We start from the raw sequence: 17,415 nt of genomic DNA on the forward strand, positions 1-17,415 counted from the left end.
CTCAGACAGTTAATTGTAAGCCATTATCCAAATATCCCATTTTTAAAATGAAGACAATCTCAAGATAAAATAGTATATTTCTCTTCATCATACTTTTTTTAAGGGGGACGGAAGGTGGTTCCAGTGTGGAAATTCCTTTTCTCCACTGATATAAAATAAACAAGCTAGTCTGGAATTTAAAGTCTTGGAGAGATCTCTTGAGGACTAAGAGGTTAAGTGACTTGTTTGTCTATAATCATGGAGTTTGTATGTGTCAAAGAAAGGACTTGAATCCAAGCTTCCCAACTCTAGGACTGGACCCATTCACTGATGCAATCATTCATACATAACCGATCTATTATATAAATGTAAAACATGTCATCTGGTTCTGTTCAGCAATTATTCACTTGCAAAATCACAGACATTCAAAACTAGAAAAAAAATTCAAGATTGTGATTACATATGTCACCTAAGCCAATCTCTTTAAAGGCGAGGAAGTTCAAAGAGGTCGAAGGAATATTTGTCCTAATGGCACAACTTTTTAGTGGCAGAACCAGGAAAGAAAACCCAGGTGCCCAGACTCATGATCTACTGTTTTTAACACTACATGACCTTAGTCAAAGTGTCTTGAAAAGTTAATTTGTAATGATCCTAATTTCAATTGTCATATGTATGTGTATATATACATATGTCTGTGTGAATATATTTGTTTAATGTATATTATAATATAATTTAATATATTTCTAATGAACAAAATTAATATCAATTATAATTTGATTTCAATTAAATAATTGATACAACTAAGATAATAAATATAATGTTCTCTTTCTAACTTAATAATATTATATATTTATGCATACATATTTACTAATATATTTTAAAATATTATTTGCTCTATTTTTAATAGAATACAAGTGACTTTTGCAGGGACTATCTTTTTATTTGTCTTTGAATCCCTAGTGCCTTTCACATAGTGGGTACTTAAACATTTTTTGGATTGGATGAGATTATGTGTATCTAGGTGATTTTGTAAGATTTCTTATCATTTTTAACAGGGTCATAGAATATTGTTGGACGGTGAGATTATCATGATTATACATTTTCCCCACGGTAACATACAACTGTAAGCATAGTGCAAATTTGGTAGAGAGGAGAATGTAGTATTTAGAAGGAAGGAGGCTAACAGTAATCTTCCCAGCCATCTACTTCTCTCATCCAAAGTAGACTAGATAAGTTTTCACCAGTTAGATGACCAGTGACTCTGATTTCTTCTCTTGACAAGCTGCTCTTTCTTTCAGGAAGTCCTCAGCAAAATAACACAAATAATAAGTGAAATTGAGACCTTGATGAACAACATGCTGCTAGAAGAACTGCTTGATTGGAAGAGGCGTCAGCAAATTGCCTGCATTGGCGGTCCATTGCATAGTGGCCTTGATCAGCTTCAAAACTGGTAAGCCTCCTCTGCCTTTAGTTTCCAGTGAAAACCACAGGAAGTCGAAAGCTTCACAATGGCCCAGCCCATGAGAAACTGCAGGCTTACCCCAGAACTGTGAATTCATTCAGCCTGTTGATGGTCTGTTGGTAGCTAAGGAGCTTTATAATTGAAAACATAGATCAAGAGTTTTCCAAGTACTTTGTAAACCGTCAAGCACTGTACAAATCTAAGCTAGTTTCTGGACAAATCAAAGCATCACACATTGTTGATTACATCAAGGATTGATTAAATTTGGCAAATGAAATATTAATATTGAATATTTCAAAATAACCTTCGAAACCAGTAATAATCATTTCTCCAACACATATCTTCTTCCACCAGCAACTTCTTACACTGGGAACTTTCATGAGGAACAGATTTATTGATCTTATTCATGTGGTTATTTCCAGTTATGCCAAGGACAACTCATCCCCTTCTGTGCCTTCACTCTTGTCGCATGACTTGCCCACCTCCTTTACTAGTCATAAGTCTCTTTGACATCCATTATACTGTTTCTTTTGTGCAATTTTTCATTAGGGTGTCCCAAAAGTCTTAGTGCAGTTCAAGGTTTTACTTAAAGCTTACACTAAGCTTTACACTAAGACTTTTGGGACACTTTGTGTGTTGCATCACATTCACACCCACCATCTACCTCTTCGTTGCCCCCCCTTTCCCATAATTATCAAAAATTAATAGGCACTCTCTGCCCCACCCCTTAATTCCACCTAGTGACTTCCCTTGCTTCCTTTTAAGTCTCAACTAAAAACTCATCTTTTCCAGGAAGCCTTTCCCAACTCCCGTTAATTCTATTGCCTTCCTTATGTTAATTATTTCCTATTTATCTTGTATATAGCTTTGTATATAATTTGTTTATATGTTCTCTCCCTTGTTCTTTGAGGGCAGAGACTGTCTTGTGTCTCTTTTTGGATCCTTAGCACTTAGCCCAGTGGCTGGCATGTAGTAGGTTCTTAATAAATGTTTATTGACTGATTGATTGAAGTTTAAGTATAGAGCCTTAGACAGAAAAGCTAATCATTTTTACCAAAATATTCAGTAGGTGTTGCTTTTTTTTTTCCAGGGCAATGAGGGTTAAGTGACTTGCCCAGGGTCTCACAGCTAGTAAGTGTCAAGTGTCTGAGGTTGGATTTGAACTCAGGTCCTCTTGAATCTAGGGCCAAGTCTTTATCCACTGCACCACCAAGCTGCCCAGTGTTGCTTTTTTTTTTTTGCATGTAAACAAAGGACCCCAAACCTACAAATAGCTTCTGTGTGATATGAAATACTATGCACATGTGTGCACAACCACACAACACACACACACCCTGTTGCTCTTTCCATTAGATAGCATCAGTGATAGAGTTTTTTCCTAGAAGTATAAAATGTAAGTATCCAATTGAAAGAATTGTCAAAAGATGTAATAACGAAGAAATTAAAAGCTCAGTCTAACCTCCAAATTTCTTCCTAACGGCACAATCCAATAAGGTAGAAAACATGAGTGCCAACCCAGGCAACATTCTCTAAGAGCTCTGACCTGCCTGCCCTGTTTGACAGAGAGAAAGAATTGGGTTCATTTGAAAACATATTGATTTTCCTTCTACAGATTATTTTGCTTTTCTAACCTCTGGATGCTTCTGCTGTTAAAAAAAACAAAGTAAATAGCCAAAAAAAAACCCCAAACCCTAGAGAACCCAAAGACATTCTTGTGTTTGTCAAAAATCTATGCCCGGGGCAGCTAGGTGGCACAGTGGATAGAGCACCGGCCCTGGATTCAGGAGTACCTGAGTTCAAATCCGACCTCAGACACTTAACATTTACTAGCTATGTGACGCTGGGCAAGTCGCTTAGCCCCAGTTGCCTCACTAAAAAAAAAAAAAATCTATGCCCAATGCTAAGTGCATTTGACTTGTGACTTCTTGGAGTTCTATGGAAAATACAGCATTGTTTAGACAGAGAGGTCACAAGAGTTGAGGCCTGCTTCCAAGGCTCGGCAAGCCCCTTCTTCCTGGTTTTCTACATTCAAAGCTTCTAGGAAGGTTCTCTGGAATCAGAGGTCACTTTGGGGTCACTTCATCTCCTATCTTTCATGCCAACCTTCCAGCTTTGAGGTTTGTTTGGTTATTTTTTAGCCCCATCAAGATCAGACATACAGGTTAAAACCAAAACAAATTTGAGGAGAAAACTTTTCTAAATTCACCTTAATCCTCATGAATTCTAGTGAAAGTCATACTTAGGACCTTTAAAATTGTATTTTTCTCCTGAAGGAGTTTCAAAGGCAACTGCTGTTTGCTGGTTATACCACAAGTGGCAAAGATAAGATGGTTTTTATTTTATTACTAGCAATAGATACATGCAATATATCACATGAAAAAATTCATACATATATCACACTCTTTGGGTCATGGTTTATGTGGTAAAAATTATAATAAAATCACTGTGGATTTTTCCTGGTCATGAACTGAATATTAAATGCTCTAAGTATACATCTAAAGGCATTTTACACTCGATTTAATTAAACAAGAAGGGGGGCGGCTAGGTGGCGAAGTGGATAAAGCACTGGCCCTGGATTCAGGAGTACCTGAGTTCAAATCCGGCCTCAGACATTTGACACTTACTAGCTGTGTGACCCTGGGCAAGTCACTTAACCCCCATTGCCCTGCAAAAAACAACAACAACAACAACAACAAAGACAAATAAATAAATAAATAAACATTTAAACAAGAAGAAAAGGGACTTGATCTATTAGAATTGGTTTCAGATCTTGATGAGATTTAACAAATATACCTTTTCTTAGAAATGTAAGCCATGAAGTTGGGAAAACCTGACATATGTATGTACATATGTTTGTATGTGTGTGTGTATGTATATATACATATATACATATACATACATACATACATACATATATATACATATATATATATATAATCACCAGCATTTATAGAGCACTTTAAGGTCTGCAAAGCACTTTGTATATGTTAATTCATTTGTTCTTCACAACAAGTCTGTGAGGTAGGTACTATTATGCCCACTTAACAGATGCAGAAAACAAGGCAGACAGAGGTTAAGTAATTTGCCCAGGGTTATACAGCTAGTTAAGTGTCTGAAGCAAAATTTGAACTCAGGACTTCCTAACTCCAAATTGAATACTCTGTCCCCTGAACCACCTAACTCATGTTAATTTATACATATGAGTAGGTATGTGTATATATATATGTGTGTGTGTGTGTGCATGTGTGTACATACTTATATTATGATAAGGTAGATTTATATAAGAATTAGAGCAAAGTAAGCATTGGGAGGGTAAGATAAACCAATTGTTAAATGGAAAAAAAACAATTATTTCTATCTTCCTTTACTTTTCAATAGTTTTACCCTGTTGGCAGAAAGTCTTTTCCAAGTCAGAAGGCAGATGGAAAAGCTAGATGAGCAGTCCACCAAAGTGTCGTATGAAGGGGATCCTATTCCATTGCAAAGGTCTCATTTGCAAGAACAAGTCAACTTCTTGATCTACAACCTTTTCCGAAAGTACGTAAAGTTTCACACATCTTAAATGCCATTCAGGTTTCAAGTGTCGTGAGACTGAAAGCATGCTCTACCTGTGGTTTATTGTTCAGGATTTTAAAAGTGGGGGTGGAAAAGTAGGGAAACGAGGGACTTGTCAAGTAGCACAACGTACCAATGACTTGACAAGGTCAGTGAAGTAAATCTGCATCAGAAAAACTGTTTTCTATGCTGTGCCACTCCCTGGAACCTCTCACTGGTAACTCACTCAGTGTGACATCAAACAAGCCAAAGCATCCATCACTGACTCAGTTTTTACGTTTGAGAAAATGAAATTCTAGAGGTTTCTTTTTGACTGGATACTGCGAAAGTGAAGAGAGAAGATGTAGATGCATTGTGGTGTTGTAGAAAGGATTCTCCATTTGGAGTCAGAGGATCTGGGTTTGAATGCAGGTCCCACAATTTACCACCTGGATGACCCTCGCACCATACAACACACTAGGCCTCAGTTTTCACATCTGGAAAGTGAGAGGATTGTTATTGTGACCATTTTGTTTTGTTTTTTTTAAATATTTATTTGAAAAGAGGTCAGGGATTTTCTGATGCTTTTACTTTTGACTGTGTACCCTTGTCTAGTATTCAATTCATAATTAGGAGAATTAATTTAGAATATTCCCATCTTATGAGGTTTTATCATTAGAAACTTGATTCAGGGTATGTCTTCCTTCAGAAAAATTTAACCTAATCATCTGTGGCTCTCAGTTTGCCTATATACTCTGTATTTTCAAATAATATGGGTATTTTCTTTGCTATTAGCTCATTTGTGGTTGAACGACAGCCATGCATGCCAACCCACCCCCAGAGACCACTGGTACTTAAAACCCTCATACAATTCACTGTGAAACTAAGGTAAGTGAATATGTTATATCTCTGGAGACTGACGTATCATGTATGTGTGTGCATGGTTATGTAGGGGGCAAAATTTATTTGAAAGTTATCCCCCCAGTTATTAATACTCTCTCCCTGCCAAATGAATTTATATTACATTATATACAATTATTATTTACTGACTTGTGTCTATATTGTATTCTACCTCCACCATCCAATGGAATGAAGTGCCTTATCTTTGTATCTCTAGAGACAAGGCCTTTGTATGTACATTTAATAAATGGCAAAGTCAAGTGAATAGAATTTTAAAAGACAAGGAAATTTTTTGCTCATTATGGGTTTGTTAAAAAAAGTTAATATTATAAATAATAGAGCTGGAGAACCCAAACTGTTAGTATGCTTGCAATTAGTATGTGTTCTAGAGCAGTGCTTCTTAAACATTTTCCATTCACGACCTCTTTTCAACAGAGAAATTTTGATGCAACCCCATATATAGGTATAAAAAATAGGTATACATAATCTTTTAGTGTTACCAATTTTTTTTTATGAAACCCAGATTCAGTTATGCAAGCCCATATGGAGTCAAGACCCATAGTTTAAGAAGCTAAGTTCTAGAGTATGCAGCTGCATTTATATCCTTATAATAGGTTTAGAATTGAGAAAGAGAAATAATATCTAGTTTACTTTACTTCCTTCTAGATATTTCTCTCTGCTCAAAAATATATTCACTGCTTTTTCCTCCTGGTTTGTGTTTTCACATTCTTATTCCAGACATTTATTAGGCCAACAAGAATCTCTGTTGGGACATTATCCCTACACAGGGACAGAGAGGTTTATTGTATTAGAGAAATCAACCTGGCAGTGGGCAGTATATAGACTGTGATTTCATCAATGCAGAGAATTCCTGTTGTAGAAATTCCCTCTGCCAATGCAACGAGGTGGCACAATGGCTAAAGTGCTAAAAGCAAAATAAACTATGAGTTAAATAGCAGATAGGCCAACTAGATAGTGCAGTGGATAGAGTGCTGGGTCTGGAGCCAGGGAGACATCGGTTCAAATCCGGCCTCAGACACTTACTAGACATGTGAACTTGGGGAAGTCACTTAATCCTGTTGCCCTCAGTTCCTCATCTGAAAAATGATTTAGAGAAGGAAATGGCAATCCACTCCAGTATCTTTACCAAGAAAACCCCAAATAGATTCACAAAGAGTCAGACACTGCTGAACAACAAAAACCAAAGCAAATGGGCAACTTGCCTTTATCTTAGTCTTAGAGATTTGTCTGGGGACACCAGGAGGTTAATCGATTTGCCAACCGTCAAAAAGCTAGTGTGTATCAGAGGCAAGATTTGATCCCATGTCTTCTTCCATCTAGGACCTGCCTTCTATCCACTATACCAGATTCAATTATGTTTAGATTAATTTTCTTTTCTTTTTTGCGGGCAGGGGGGGGGGGTAGGGCAATGGGGGTTAAGTGACTTGCCCAGTGTCACACAGGTAATAAGTGTCGAGTGTCTGAGGTCGGGTTTGAACTCAGGTCCTCCTGAATCCAGGGCTGGCGCATTATCCACTGTGCCACCTAGCTGCCCTTAGTGTTGTTTTCAGATAGCAAAATGTACTCTTTATCTACAACTATCCCTTCCATATCACAACTTTCACCATCGCAGTTTCAATATATTGTGGGACAGCACAAGAAATTAAATGGGAATTTGTGGGGAGTTTTGTGGAAGCTACAGATAACACACAAAGGACACATGAAAGTCAGCAGATTACATAGAGCCTATGACCAAATACTTATAAGTATTTTATACTTATGCAAATTTTATAAGGTACTGTAAATACCCCATAAAAGTAAAAGAAAAAAATCAGACTTCTCTGGTATGGAGAGAGGGCCAAAAATTGAGACAGATTTTCCAGATCACGGGGGGCACTGTGCCCCTAACCCCTGTAATGTGGAAGAGATAACTGTATTTAATTTGTGCTTCCAAAGTATATCTTGTCCTATATTCCCCTAACAGAACATAAGCCCTTCAAAAGCAAGGGTTATTTCATTGTGGTCCATATTCCTAGCCCTTATCACAGTATCTGAGATATAAAAAGCACTTTATAAACGTTCATTGATGAATGAAGCAGGCAAGGAATGTCTAGCCCTACTCCGCTGTCAATTTCCCATTAGGAAATTTTAGATTATAAAAAAATCACTTGGGATTGAATAATTTCCTAATATAAGGCCTTTTATCCTAATATGCATGCACTTCTTGGTCTTCTGCTTTTATTGGGTAAGTTTAAAGTTTCTTGGGTGCTCTTAAATTAAATATGAGACATTTCTTGATTGATTTTGCGGGGGGCAGGGGAGTGATAAAACACAAATATTAACAAAAATAGTATTCTAGACCCTAGCTCCTTTTTTTTTTTTTTTGCAGGGCAATGAGGGTTAAATGACTTGCCCAGAGTCACACAGCTAGTAAGTGTCAAGTGTCTGAGACAGGATTTGAACTCAGGTCCTCCTGAATCCAGGGCCAGTGCTTTATCCACTGTATCACCTAGCTGCCCCTAGACCCTAGCTTCTTAAACTGTGGGTAGTGACCCCATATGGGGTCATATAATTAAATGTGGAGGTCATGAAAATTTGGTAACAGTAAAACGTTATGTATACCTATTTTATATACCTATAATACCCAAGGTTTATAAAAAATTCACAGGGGTAAATGGGTCTTGAGTGGAAAACATTTAAGAAGTCCTGCACTAGGACATGGCAGAGTAGACATCAGGTTAGTCCTGAAGTCAGGAAGACTTGTGTTCAAATCTTACATTTGACCTGCTTGCTAGTTGTGTTACTGTAGGCAAATCACTTAGCCTCATTTACTCCAGGCAATTCCCTCAGACCACATGACAGATGAATTGGTAGTATTCACATCAGTAAAGGAAATTTCCATACCAGGACTTCCCTACATTGATGAAATCACAAGTGTGGACCCCCCCAAAAAATTAGATTCACCCTATAAAGTGGACTAAAGGTGTTTTAAACCACATTTAAGAACATGATTATCAATGACCATCAATAGTACAATCTGCAGATGTGGAATAAGTTACAGGGACATGACCACTATAGATAAAAACTGGGCAATGATTCTAGTCAGTCCATCAAAAGCATTTGGACCACCTTACATTATTATTTTTTATGTTATAGTTATGAAAGAACATTTTTAGTTAGCTAGAACTTGGCTTTTTCTTTAAAAAATGGTTTTTGAACTTATACACCAAATAAGGTGAACATTTCCACATACAGAGCTGAAGAGTAAAAGAACATTGGCCACACAGCTGCGAATCTGCATCACGTACAACAAGCTTCTCCCTCCAAGTGTTTAACACATTCACCATGGAATTTTCAAAGCTGTCCCACTTGGCTGTGTTTCCCACTGACTTTCTTCTGTTCTCTTCTATGCATTTTTTTTAAAATGAGAAGTTCTATGTTGATTGTATGGTATTAGTTACTTCATTAGTACATGAAGTTGTTTGTGTTTCAGAAAGAATGTTTAAATTTTACACAACTGAAATTTACCAGGATTCCAAGCTCAGCAAGCATTTTCATATGCAAAGCCTCTGATCAAAGGATAAGACCTTGCTTAAATAAATGTTTCATTTGGGGGGGGGGAGAAGTGTAAATAGAAGAACAATTCGTTAATTTTTAAATTTTCTTCCTTAGTTTGATTTTTGTCACACATATAGAGAGACAGCATGGGAGTGAACATGAAAGAGCAATAGACTTAGTATATGAGAACCCAAGTTTCATGACCTAGGGAAAGTCACTTCAATTCTCTGGGCTTCAGTTGTCATCCTCTATATCAAGGCTAAAAATCAAACTTCAGTTAAGGTTGATTAATGTGGAACCATTTTTAGCATGTTCATTAATTAGCGTCATATTTACACAGCTAGAAAGAGATAAGATTATTTATTTCTTTAAAGTTGGGTCTTCTAAGTTTGTTAAAGTTGTTTTTTCTTGTTGCTAAGAAATAGCATGCTCAGATCTTACAAGTGCATGTTTATTGCACAATCTTACATTGTCTACCAGAAGCCCAGACAACATAACTGTTGTCATCAAGTTTTTCTCAGTAAAACTACAAAGACTTAATTTAATGCATTTGTTAATAGTTATTTCTTCTTCAAAGATATTTCCCAAGGTCTAAGCCAGAATAGTACACATAGAATTGAATTCCCAAAACAGCCAATGTTGATATTATTTCGTTCGTTTTGATGAAGTTGGCTATGCTAAAACAATATTGGTGAAAGATCTTTTCCAGATGTTAGCTGCATAGCATTAATACTAGCTACATGAATGGTGTTCAACTGGCAAAGTAAATGTGAAATTACTGTTTTTCAAAACACTTGTTGAACACTAACTGATGAATGCAGGTGACTCTGACATTAATCATACTATTACTTGTATATATCTTCTATAACTATAACTATTTTTTAGGTTTAAAAGGACATTGTATAATCTGATTTTTGGTAATTGTTTTGTTAACTCATTTCAGACTTCTGATTAAATTGCCTGAACTGAACTATCAGATAAAAGTTAAAGCAACTATTGATAAGTAAGTGAATTTTTTTTAAAGAAGAAATATTAATGTTGACATGCATAAGATATAAGAATGCACTAGTGAATATTATTTATATTATATTATAATATTGTATGTATATATTATTATTTATATATTTCTACAAGTGTAGAAATTGATGACTCAGTCTTAACAATTAAGCATTAATAAAATAACAATATTTAACTTTTAAATGTGAATATATTAGTGGAAATCTTGAAATGGCTTGAATAATTTAGAATAAATAATTTAAATAGAATGTAGACTACTTTTCTTTAAAGTATGTCAGGAAGAGTTGACTACATATAACGGATAGATGGTTTTAAAGAATTTTATTTGATTTTGCAGGAATGTTTCAACTGTAAGGTAAGAAATTTCCCTCTCAATTTTTATTAGATAGTTCCTGAATTATATTCTATCTGCTACCATGTAAATTGCTAAGATCTGTTTTCTTTTTTTTCTGTTTTTATTTGTGATATATAATTATATTATATATATATACATATATCAAACATAGATATAATATACACATATATATGACATATAATGTAAATTTTTTACATAATTACATTTAGATATACCTAGATATATCCTAATACATATAACTTAGTGTTTTAAATCTTTAAATAACTGTTTTATAAATAACATATGCATATCAATTTATATAAATAATGTATACGACAAATTTGTTTAAATATAATTATTATATAAATAAGACCTAAATAATTCATATGCATAACAGATATATTTATGTGTATGTACATAAATACATATATACCTCCTGAACCCTTCCCAGCACACCCCTCCCCCACCTTTTCAAAAAATTTCCATATTAAATATTTTTATTTAGATTTTTCTATTGCAATCTCTATCCCTCTTCCCTTCCCTTTCCTCCCCCCTCCTCGAGGTGGCAAACTATTTGATATGGGTTATAAATATATGATCATGCAAAACATCACCATATTTGTCACTTAATGAAAGAATGTGAAAAATAGCATGCTTCAATCTATTCCATCAATATCAGTTCTTTCTTTGGAGGTGGAGAGTATGTTTCTTCAATATTCTTTTGGGATTGTCTTGGATTAATGTATTATTGAGAATAGTCAAGTCATTCACAGTTCTTCATCGAACAATATTGTTGTTTCTGTGTACAGTGTTCTCTTGGTTCTACTCACTTCCTAATACATCATTTCATACATGTCTTTCCAGGCTTTTTTGAAGTCATCTAGTTTGTCATTTCTTACTACACAGTAATATTCCTTCACCATAATATACCGCAGTTTGTTTAACCATTCCCCAACAGATGGACATGCCTTTGATTTCCAATTTTTAGCTACCACAAAAAGAGCTGCTATAAATATTTCTGTACAAATAAGTCTTTTTCTCTTTTGGGGGATGTCTTTGGGTTATAAAGCAAGTAATGGTATTGCTGGATCAAAGGGTATGCACAGTTCTATAGCCCTTTGGGCATAATTCCAAATTGTTTCTTTTCACAACTCCACCAACAGTGGATTAGCATCCCAGTTTCCCCATAATCCCTCCAACAACCAATATTTTCCATTTATGTTATATTTGCCACTCTAATAGGTGTAAAGTGATACCTCAGAGTTGTTTTAATTTTCATTTCTCTGATCAGTAATGATCTAGAGCATTTTTATATGATTATTGATAATTTTTATTTCTTTATCTGAAAACCGTTCAAATCCTTTGACCATTTATCAATTGGGGAATGACTTGTATTTTTTAAATTTTGACATAGTTTTTTTATATATTTAAGAAATGAGACCTTTATCAGAGATATTTGTTTCAAAAATTCTTTCCCAGTTTTCTACTTGCCTTGTAATCTTGATTACATTAGTTCTGTTTTTGTAAAAGCTTTTTAATTTTTTGTAATCAAAATTATCTATTTTATATTTAATTTTATTCTTTATACCTTCTTTAGTCCTAAATTCTTCCTCTTCCATAAATCTGACAGACAATTCCATAGTCCTTTAATATTCTTATGGTATCATCCTTTATGTATAAATCATGTACCCATTTTGGCCTTATTTTAGTATATAGTGTGAGATGTTGGTCTATACCTAATTTCTTCCATACTGTTTTCCAGTTTTCCCAACAGTTTTTGTTCCAAAAGCTTGGATCTTTGGATTTATCATATACTAGATTACTATAGTCATTTACTATAGTATATTTTCTATCTATTCTATTCCACTGAACTACCTCTCTATTACTTAGCCAGTACCAGATTGTTTTGATAATTCCCGCTTTATAGTACAGTTTGAGATCTGGTACTGCTAGACTACCTTCTTTTGTATTTTTTTCATTGATTCCCATGATCCTTGAAATTTTGTTTTTCCAGATGAATTTTGTTATTTTTTTCTAGCTCTATAAAATATGTTTGATAGTCTGAATGGTATAGCACTAAATAAATTAATTAATTTAGGTAGAGTTGTCATTTTTATTATATTGACTCTGCCTACCCATGAACAATTAATATTTTTCAATTATTTAGATCTGTCTTTATTTTTGTGAAAAGTGTTTTGTAGTTCTCATCATATAATTGCTGTGTTTATCTTGGAAGGTAGACTCCTAAGTATTTTATATTGGCCATAGTTATTTTAAATGGAATTTCTCTTTCTATCTGTTGTTGCTGTACTTTATTAGTAATATATAGATCTGTTTTCTAGCAACCGTAGGTTCATCCTTTGTGGCACACATGTCAAAGCCATGAACATGGAAGAATCTTCCAATGGTAGTCTCTCAGTGGAATTTCGACACTTGGTAAGATTGATAGCTAGCACTAGACTTTATTTCCCTAAAATACAATGCACGGTGCTGTTTTTCATTGGTTGTTGAAAGAGATATGGGATATTCATGCTTTCACTGGAGAACAATGCTATTGTAAAGGCTATCAGAGTGCTAGGCACTTAGTAGGTACTCAGTACCTACTATGGTAAGAATGAGGAGGAGGAGCAGCAGAAAGAGAACAAGAATTTGCTGCTGCTGCTGCTGCTGCTGCTGCTGCTGCTGCTGATTATGACAATGATGGCAGAAAGAATCAGTCTATCCCTCAGAAGTCATAATATTTATTCAGCATTCTTGTTGTGATTGTTGTAACAGATGAAGGGTGCTATCCAATAAGAGCATATTTGGCTTTTAAACTCATCTTTATATTATCAATTTTAGAAACACAGAGGTTCTCCGGCATGATTGCTAAACACAAACCCATCTGGAATAGAAGCTAGAAGGCTCCTGGCCAAGTCTTCCTTCCTGCTTGTGAATCAAGAGCTCAGTTTCCTTCTCTTCTCTTAGGCTAGAGTTCTTTTCCTATTATTGGCCTTTGTTTAATTCCTAGATCATTTCCCAAAGACCTTGATGTTTTTCTGTAGAAGTATATGATTCACAACTCTAATTCATGATGTAACTATTCTACATGTGCTGAGCATAAACTGATATGATCTTTAGCTTTCAGATGTTTCAATCCTGAAAGATCAAAGCATTCTAGAGCTAGAAGGTATTCTGAGTCTATCTGGTTCAACCTCTCACTTTATAGATGAGGAACCAAGACCCAGAAGGGAATAGCCCAAGGTCACATTGATAATAAAGTATTAGAGATTAGATTTGAACCCAGGTCCACTAACTCCAGCAACAGTGCTTTGGTACCACCTTCCCTTCTTTCCCTCCACCCCCACCGGATTACACTACCTCCTTAACTAATGTATCAGTTACATACATCATGGCACTTTGCCCAATACAAGCTTTTGTTTGATTTGGAGTTTTGAGGAATGGTTTGAGTTGAGTTGTTTCTATGGAAATTAAACAGCTCATCCCACTTAGCAAAACACTTAGCAAGTATGGGCACTTGAAAAACATCCATAACTAGCATCAAATATTTCTCGAAAACTCACAGCTAATTATTGTGAGAGCTGGGACCAGAACCCAGAGATCTCCTAATTAGTGATCCACAGTTCTTTTCCTTTATAAGAAAAATGTCTCCCTCATCATTGACTCAGCTCTGCTGCTACTGTAGGTCAGCTAATCCTTCCTGCTTTGTTCCTCTGGTGGTTGACTGGGTGTATAGGGGGCTGCCAATCAATAAACCTAGCCAAGATTAGTGACAGTAGAGGCTACAGCTCCTTGGTGTCCAGTAAAGAAGAGAAGCAATTGCTACTCAGATACCAATTTCTACCTTGTGCTGCTGTCCTCGTGGAACTCATTCCAACAAAGGTTGCTTTTGGAATTTTTTCTGATCTGTTCTTCACAGTTTAAAAGCAAGATGAAAAGAAAATCTTGACATCAAGAAATGCCGATACATATGCATGGTTAACCCTGAAAGCAGAACAGGATCCTGGCAAACCTAGCCCTGCAAATTCTCTACAGCAGTGGTGTAAAGCTCAAATAGAAATGGCGCCCACTAAACCACACATAAGGATCCCTACAGGCTGCCTACTGACCTAGTTTTAAGATGTAGTCTTATCTGTCTTACTGCATTTTTATTTATTTTGTCAAATATTTTCCAATTACATCATTATCGGGTTTGAGCCACACTAGGGAATGTTGTGGGCCACACAAGACCCATAGACTGCATGTCTGACACCTCTGCTCTACAACACCATCCATCTGCTTGGGGAAGGATGGGATTCCGTACCTTGTAACTCAGGCAATGTGAGTTTCTTCCAGCCAGGGAAAGTCCATCAGTTGACTAACATTTCTCAGTGCCTACTATGTGCTAAGAAGATGCTAAATGTGTTCTAAAAGTTCTTGTGCCCATATCCTTTCTCCAAATTTAGACTTTAGAAAATGCAGTCTTAAAAATATCTTCATTTCACTCAATCATCTCAGTACAATTTTGGAAACCACAAACAAACCATTTGGTGACACAGGATATTGTACTAGGTTGTAGAATCTGGGCAGATCTGTAAGTTTATCCCGTGGTAAACGTGCAAGATACATTTAGATCAGTACTCTAGTGACAAAAATGATTACAAGAAAAAACCAGTGGTAGCGTATGTCATTAGCAGGTGTTCATCTTCTTTGTCTAAATACTATGTTTTCTTTTACAAGCAACCAAAGGAAATGAAGTCCAGCGCTGGAGGCAAAGGAAATGAGGTATGGCAGTGTTGTAAGACAGCTAATAAATAGACAGTTGTGAGAGGGGTAATAGAGAGGAAGTAACCCTATGGTAGCAGTGACAATGGCTAATAATGATAAAAACTAACTTTCCCACAAATAGAAGCTGTAGTGAAATAATGAAACCAATTTCATAGGCATCTTTCACACAGTGAGGCATTGCTTACATAGGAAAAAACAATGATTATCAGGAAGAATTCATCACAAGAACAGATCATATTGGGAAAGGAAAAGACTTATATGTTTTAGAATGTTTATAACAGCTCTCTTTGTGGTGGCAAAGAACTGGAAATTGCACAGATGCCCATCAGTTGGAAAGTGACTGAACTATATGATTGCGATGGAATACTACTATGCTATAAGAAATGATGGTCTTAGAAAAACATGGGGGGAGGCAGCTAGGTAGCACAGTGGATAAAGCACTGGCCCTAGATTCAGGAGGACCTGAGTTCAAATCCGGCCTCAGCCACTTGACACTTACTAGCTGTATGACCCTGGGCAAGTTACTTAACCCTCAATGGCCTGCAAGAAAAAAAAAAAGAAAAACATGGAAAAACTTGCACAAAATAATGAAGAGTGAAATGAGCAGAACCAAGAGAACATTGTATATAGTAATAGCAGCATTGTTATAAAAAATTACTTTGAGCAAATAAGTCATTTTGATTATTATAATTCCACAAATTAACTATAAAGGATATATGAAGACACTATCTGTATTCAGATATAGGACTGAGAAATATGTGTAGAGTAATTTTACATACATGCATACATATGTGTGTACCTATTTGTGTCTATTGGTGGCCATCTCTAGAGTGGGGGAGGAGAAAAAAGGAGAAAAAAGAAATTTACATGGTAACTTTGTTACATATTTTAAAGGGATAGCAAGTTTACATAGTAGATTTGCAGTTTCGTGTGCTATCATCTTTTTATTATACTATGTTACAGAATTGCTTGTTTTATTCCATAAATTAAGAATAAAATAAATAAAAATTACACATGAAAAATAACAGATGAACTCAATCAACATATACAATAACATGTGAAAAAATACTTTAAAAAGCATTCTGCAAACATAGAGTTACATATGTTGGCACATACGTATACTCTACTAGGATTTGTCATTGTTTGACAAGAGACAAGTACAACTAGATAATTAAGGTATTTAGACTATCTCATGCTCACTCTTTTCATTTTTGTCCAATTGGCTCATCACACCAAGTTGTGAGTCTCCTGATCAGCTGTTTAAGTCTCACAGGATACAGCCTGGACAGAGGAAAAGCCCGCACATGTTTCTTTCCATGGCACAGAGCGGACTGAAAGCTTCTGCCTCTGGGCTTTTTTCCTCATTGTGAACCAGTGTAGACCAGGATGGGTAGCTCTGTAGAGCTAGATGTTTTAAACTTGAACTTCAGGGAAAACTCATATGTTTATCTTCCTGAAATATGTAATCAGCCATACTATTGTTTTTATTATAATATAATCGATTGGGGCAGCTAAGTGGTGTAGTGTATAGAGCACCAGCCCTGGAGTCAGGAGGAGCTGAGTTCAAATCCGGCCTCAGACACTTAACACTTACTAGCTGTGTGACCCTGGGCAAGTCACTTAACCCCAATTGCCTCACTGAAAAAAAATAATAAATAATATAATCGATATAAGAATTGCACAATTCAGTAAGCATTTGTTGAGAAAGTCTTACTATGTGCCAGGCATTGTGTAGGGGCTAGGGACACACCGAGTTCTTGTCCTCAAGAAGCTTACATTCTTTTTTTTTCTTTTTCTTTTTTCTTTTCTTTCTTTTTTTTTTTTTTTTTTTGGTGAAGCAATTGGGGTTAAGTCACTTGCCCAC

General features: G+C 35.7%; 1 protein-coding gene across 1 annotated transcript in view; it reads left to right on the forward strand.

The window, feature by feature from the left end:
- STAT4 (signal transducer and activator of transcription 4) overlaps positions 1–17,415 on the forward strand; it is a 155,828-nt gene that overhangs the window by 104,509 nt on the left and 33,904 nt on the right. The window contains exons 7-13 of the mRNA XM_043994671.1: positions 1,278–1,429; positions 4,820–4,978; positions 5,771–5,863; positions 10,377–10,436; positions 10,788–10,805; positions 13,127–13,220; positions 15,504–15,548. Of these exons, the coding sequence (XP_043850606.1) occupies positions 1,278–1,429; positions 4,820–4,978; positions 5,771–5,863; positions 10,377–10,436; positions 10,788–10,805; positions 13,127–13,220; positions 15,504–15,548 (621 nt within the window). The remainder of the gene's footprint in view (positions 1–1,277; positions 1,430–4,819; positions 4,979–5,770; positions 5,864–10,376; positions 10,437–10,787; positions 10,806–13,126; positions 13,221–15,503; positions 15,549–17,415) is intronic.

Source organism: Dromiciops gliroides, chromosome 3 (assembly GCF_019393635.1).
Source record: "Dromiciops gliroides isolate mDroGli1 chromosome 3, mDroGli1.pri, whole genome shotgun sequence".
NCBI classification, from domain to species: domain Eukaryota; kingdom Metazoa; phylum Chordata; class Mammalia; order Microbiotheria; family Microbiotheriidae; genus Dromiciops; species Dromiciops gliroides.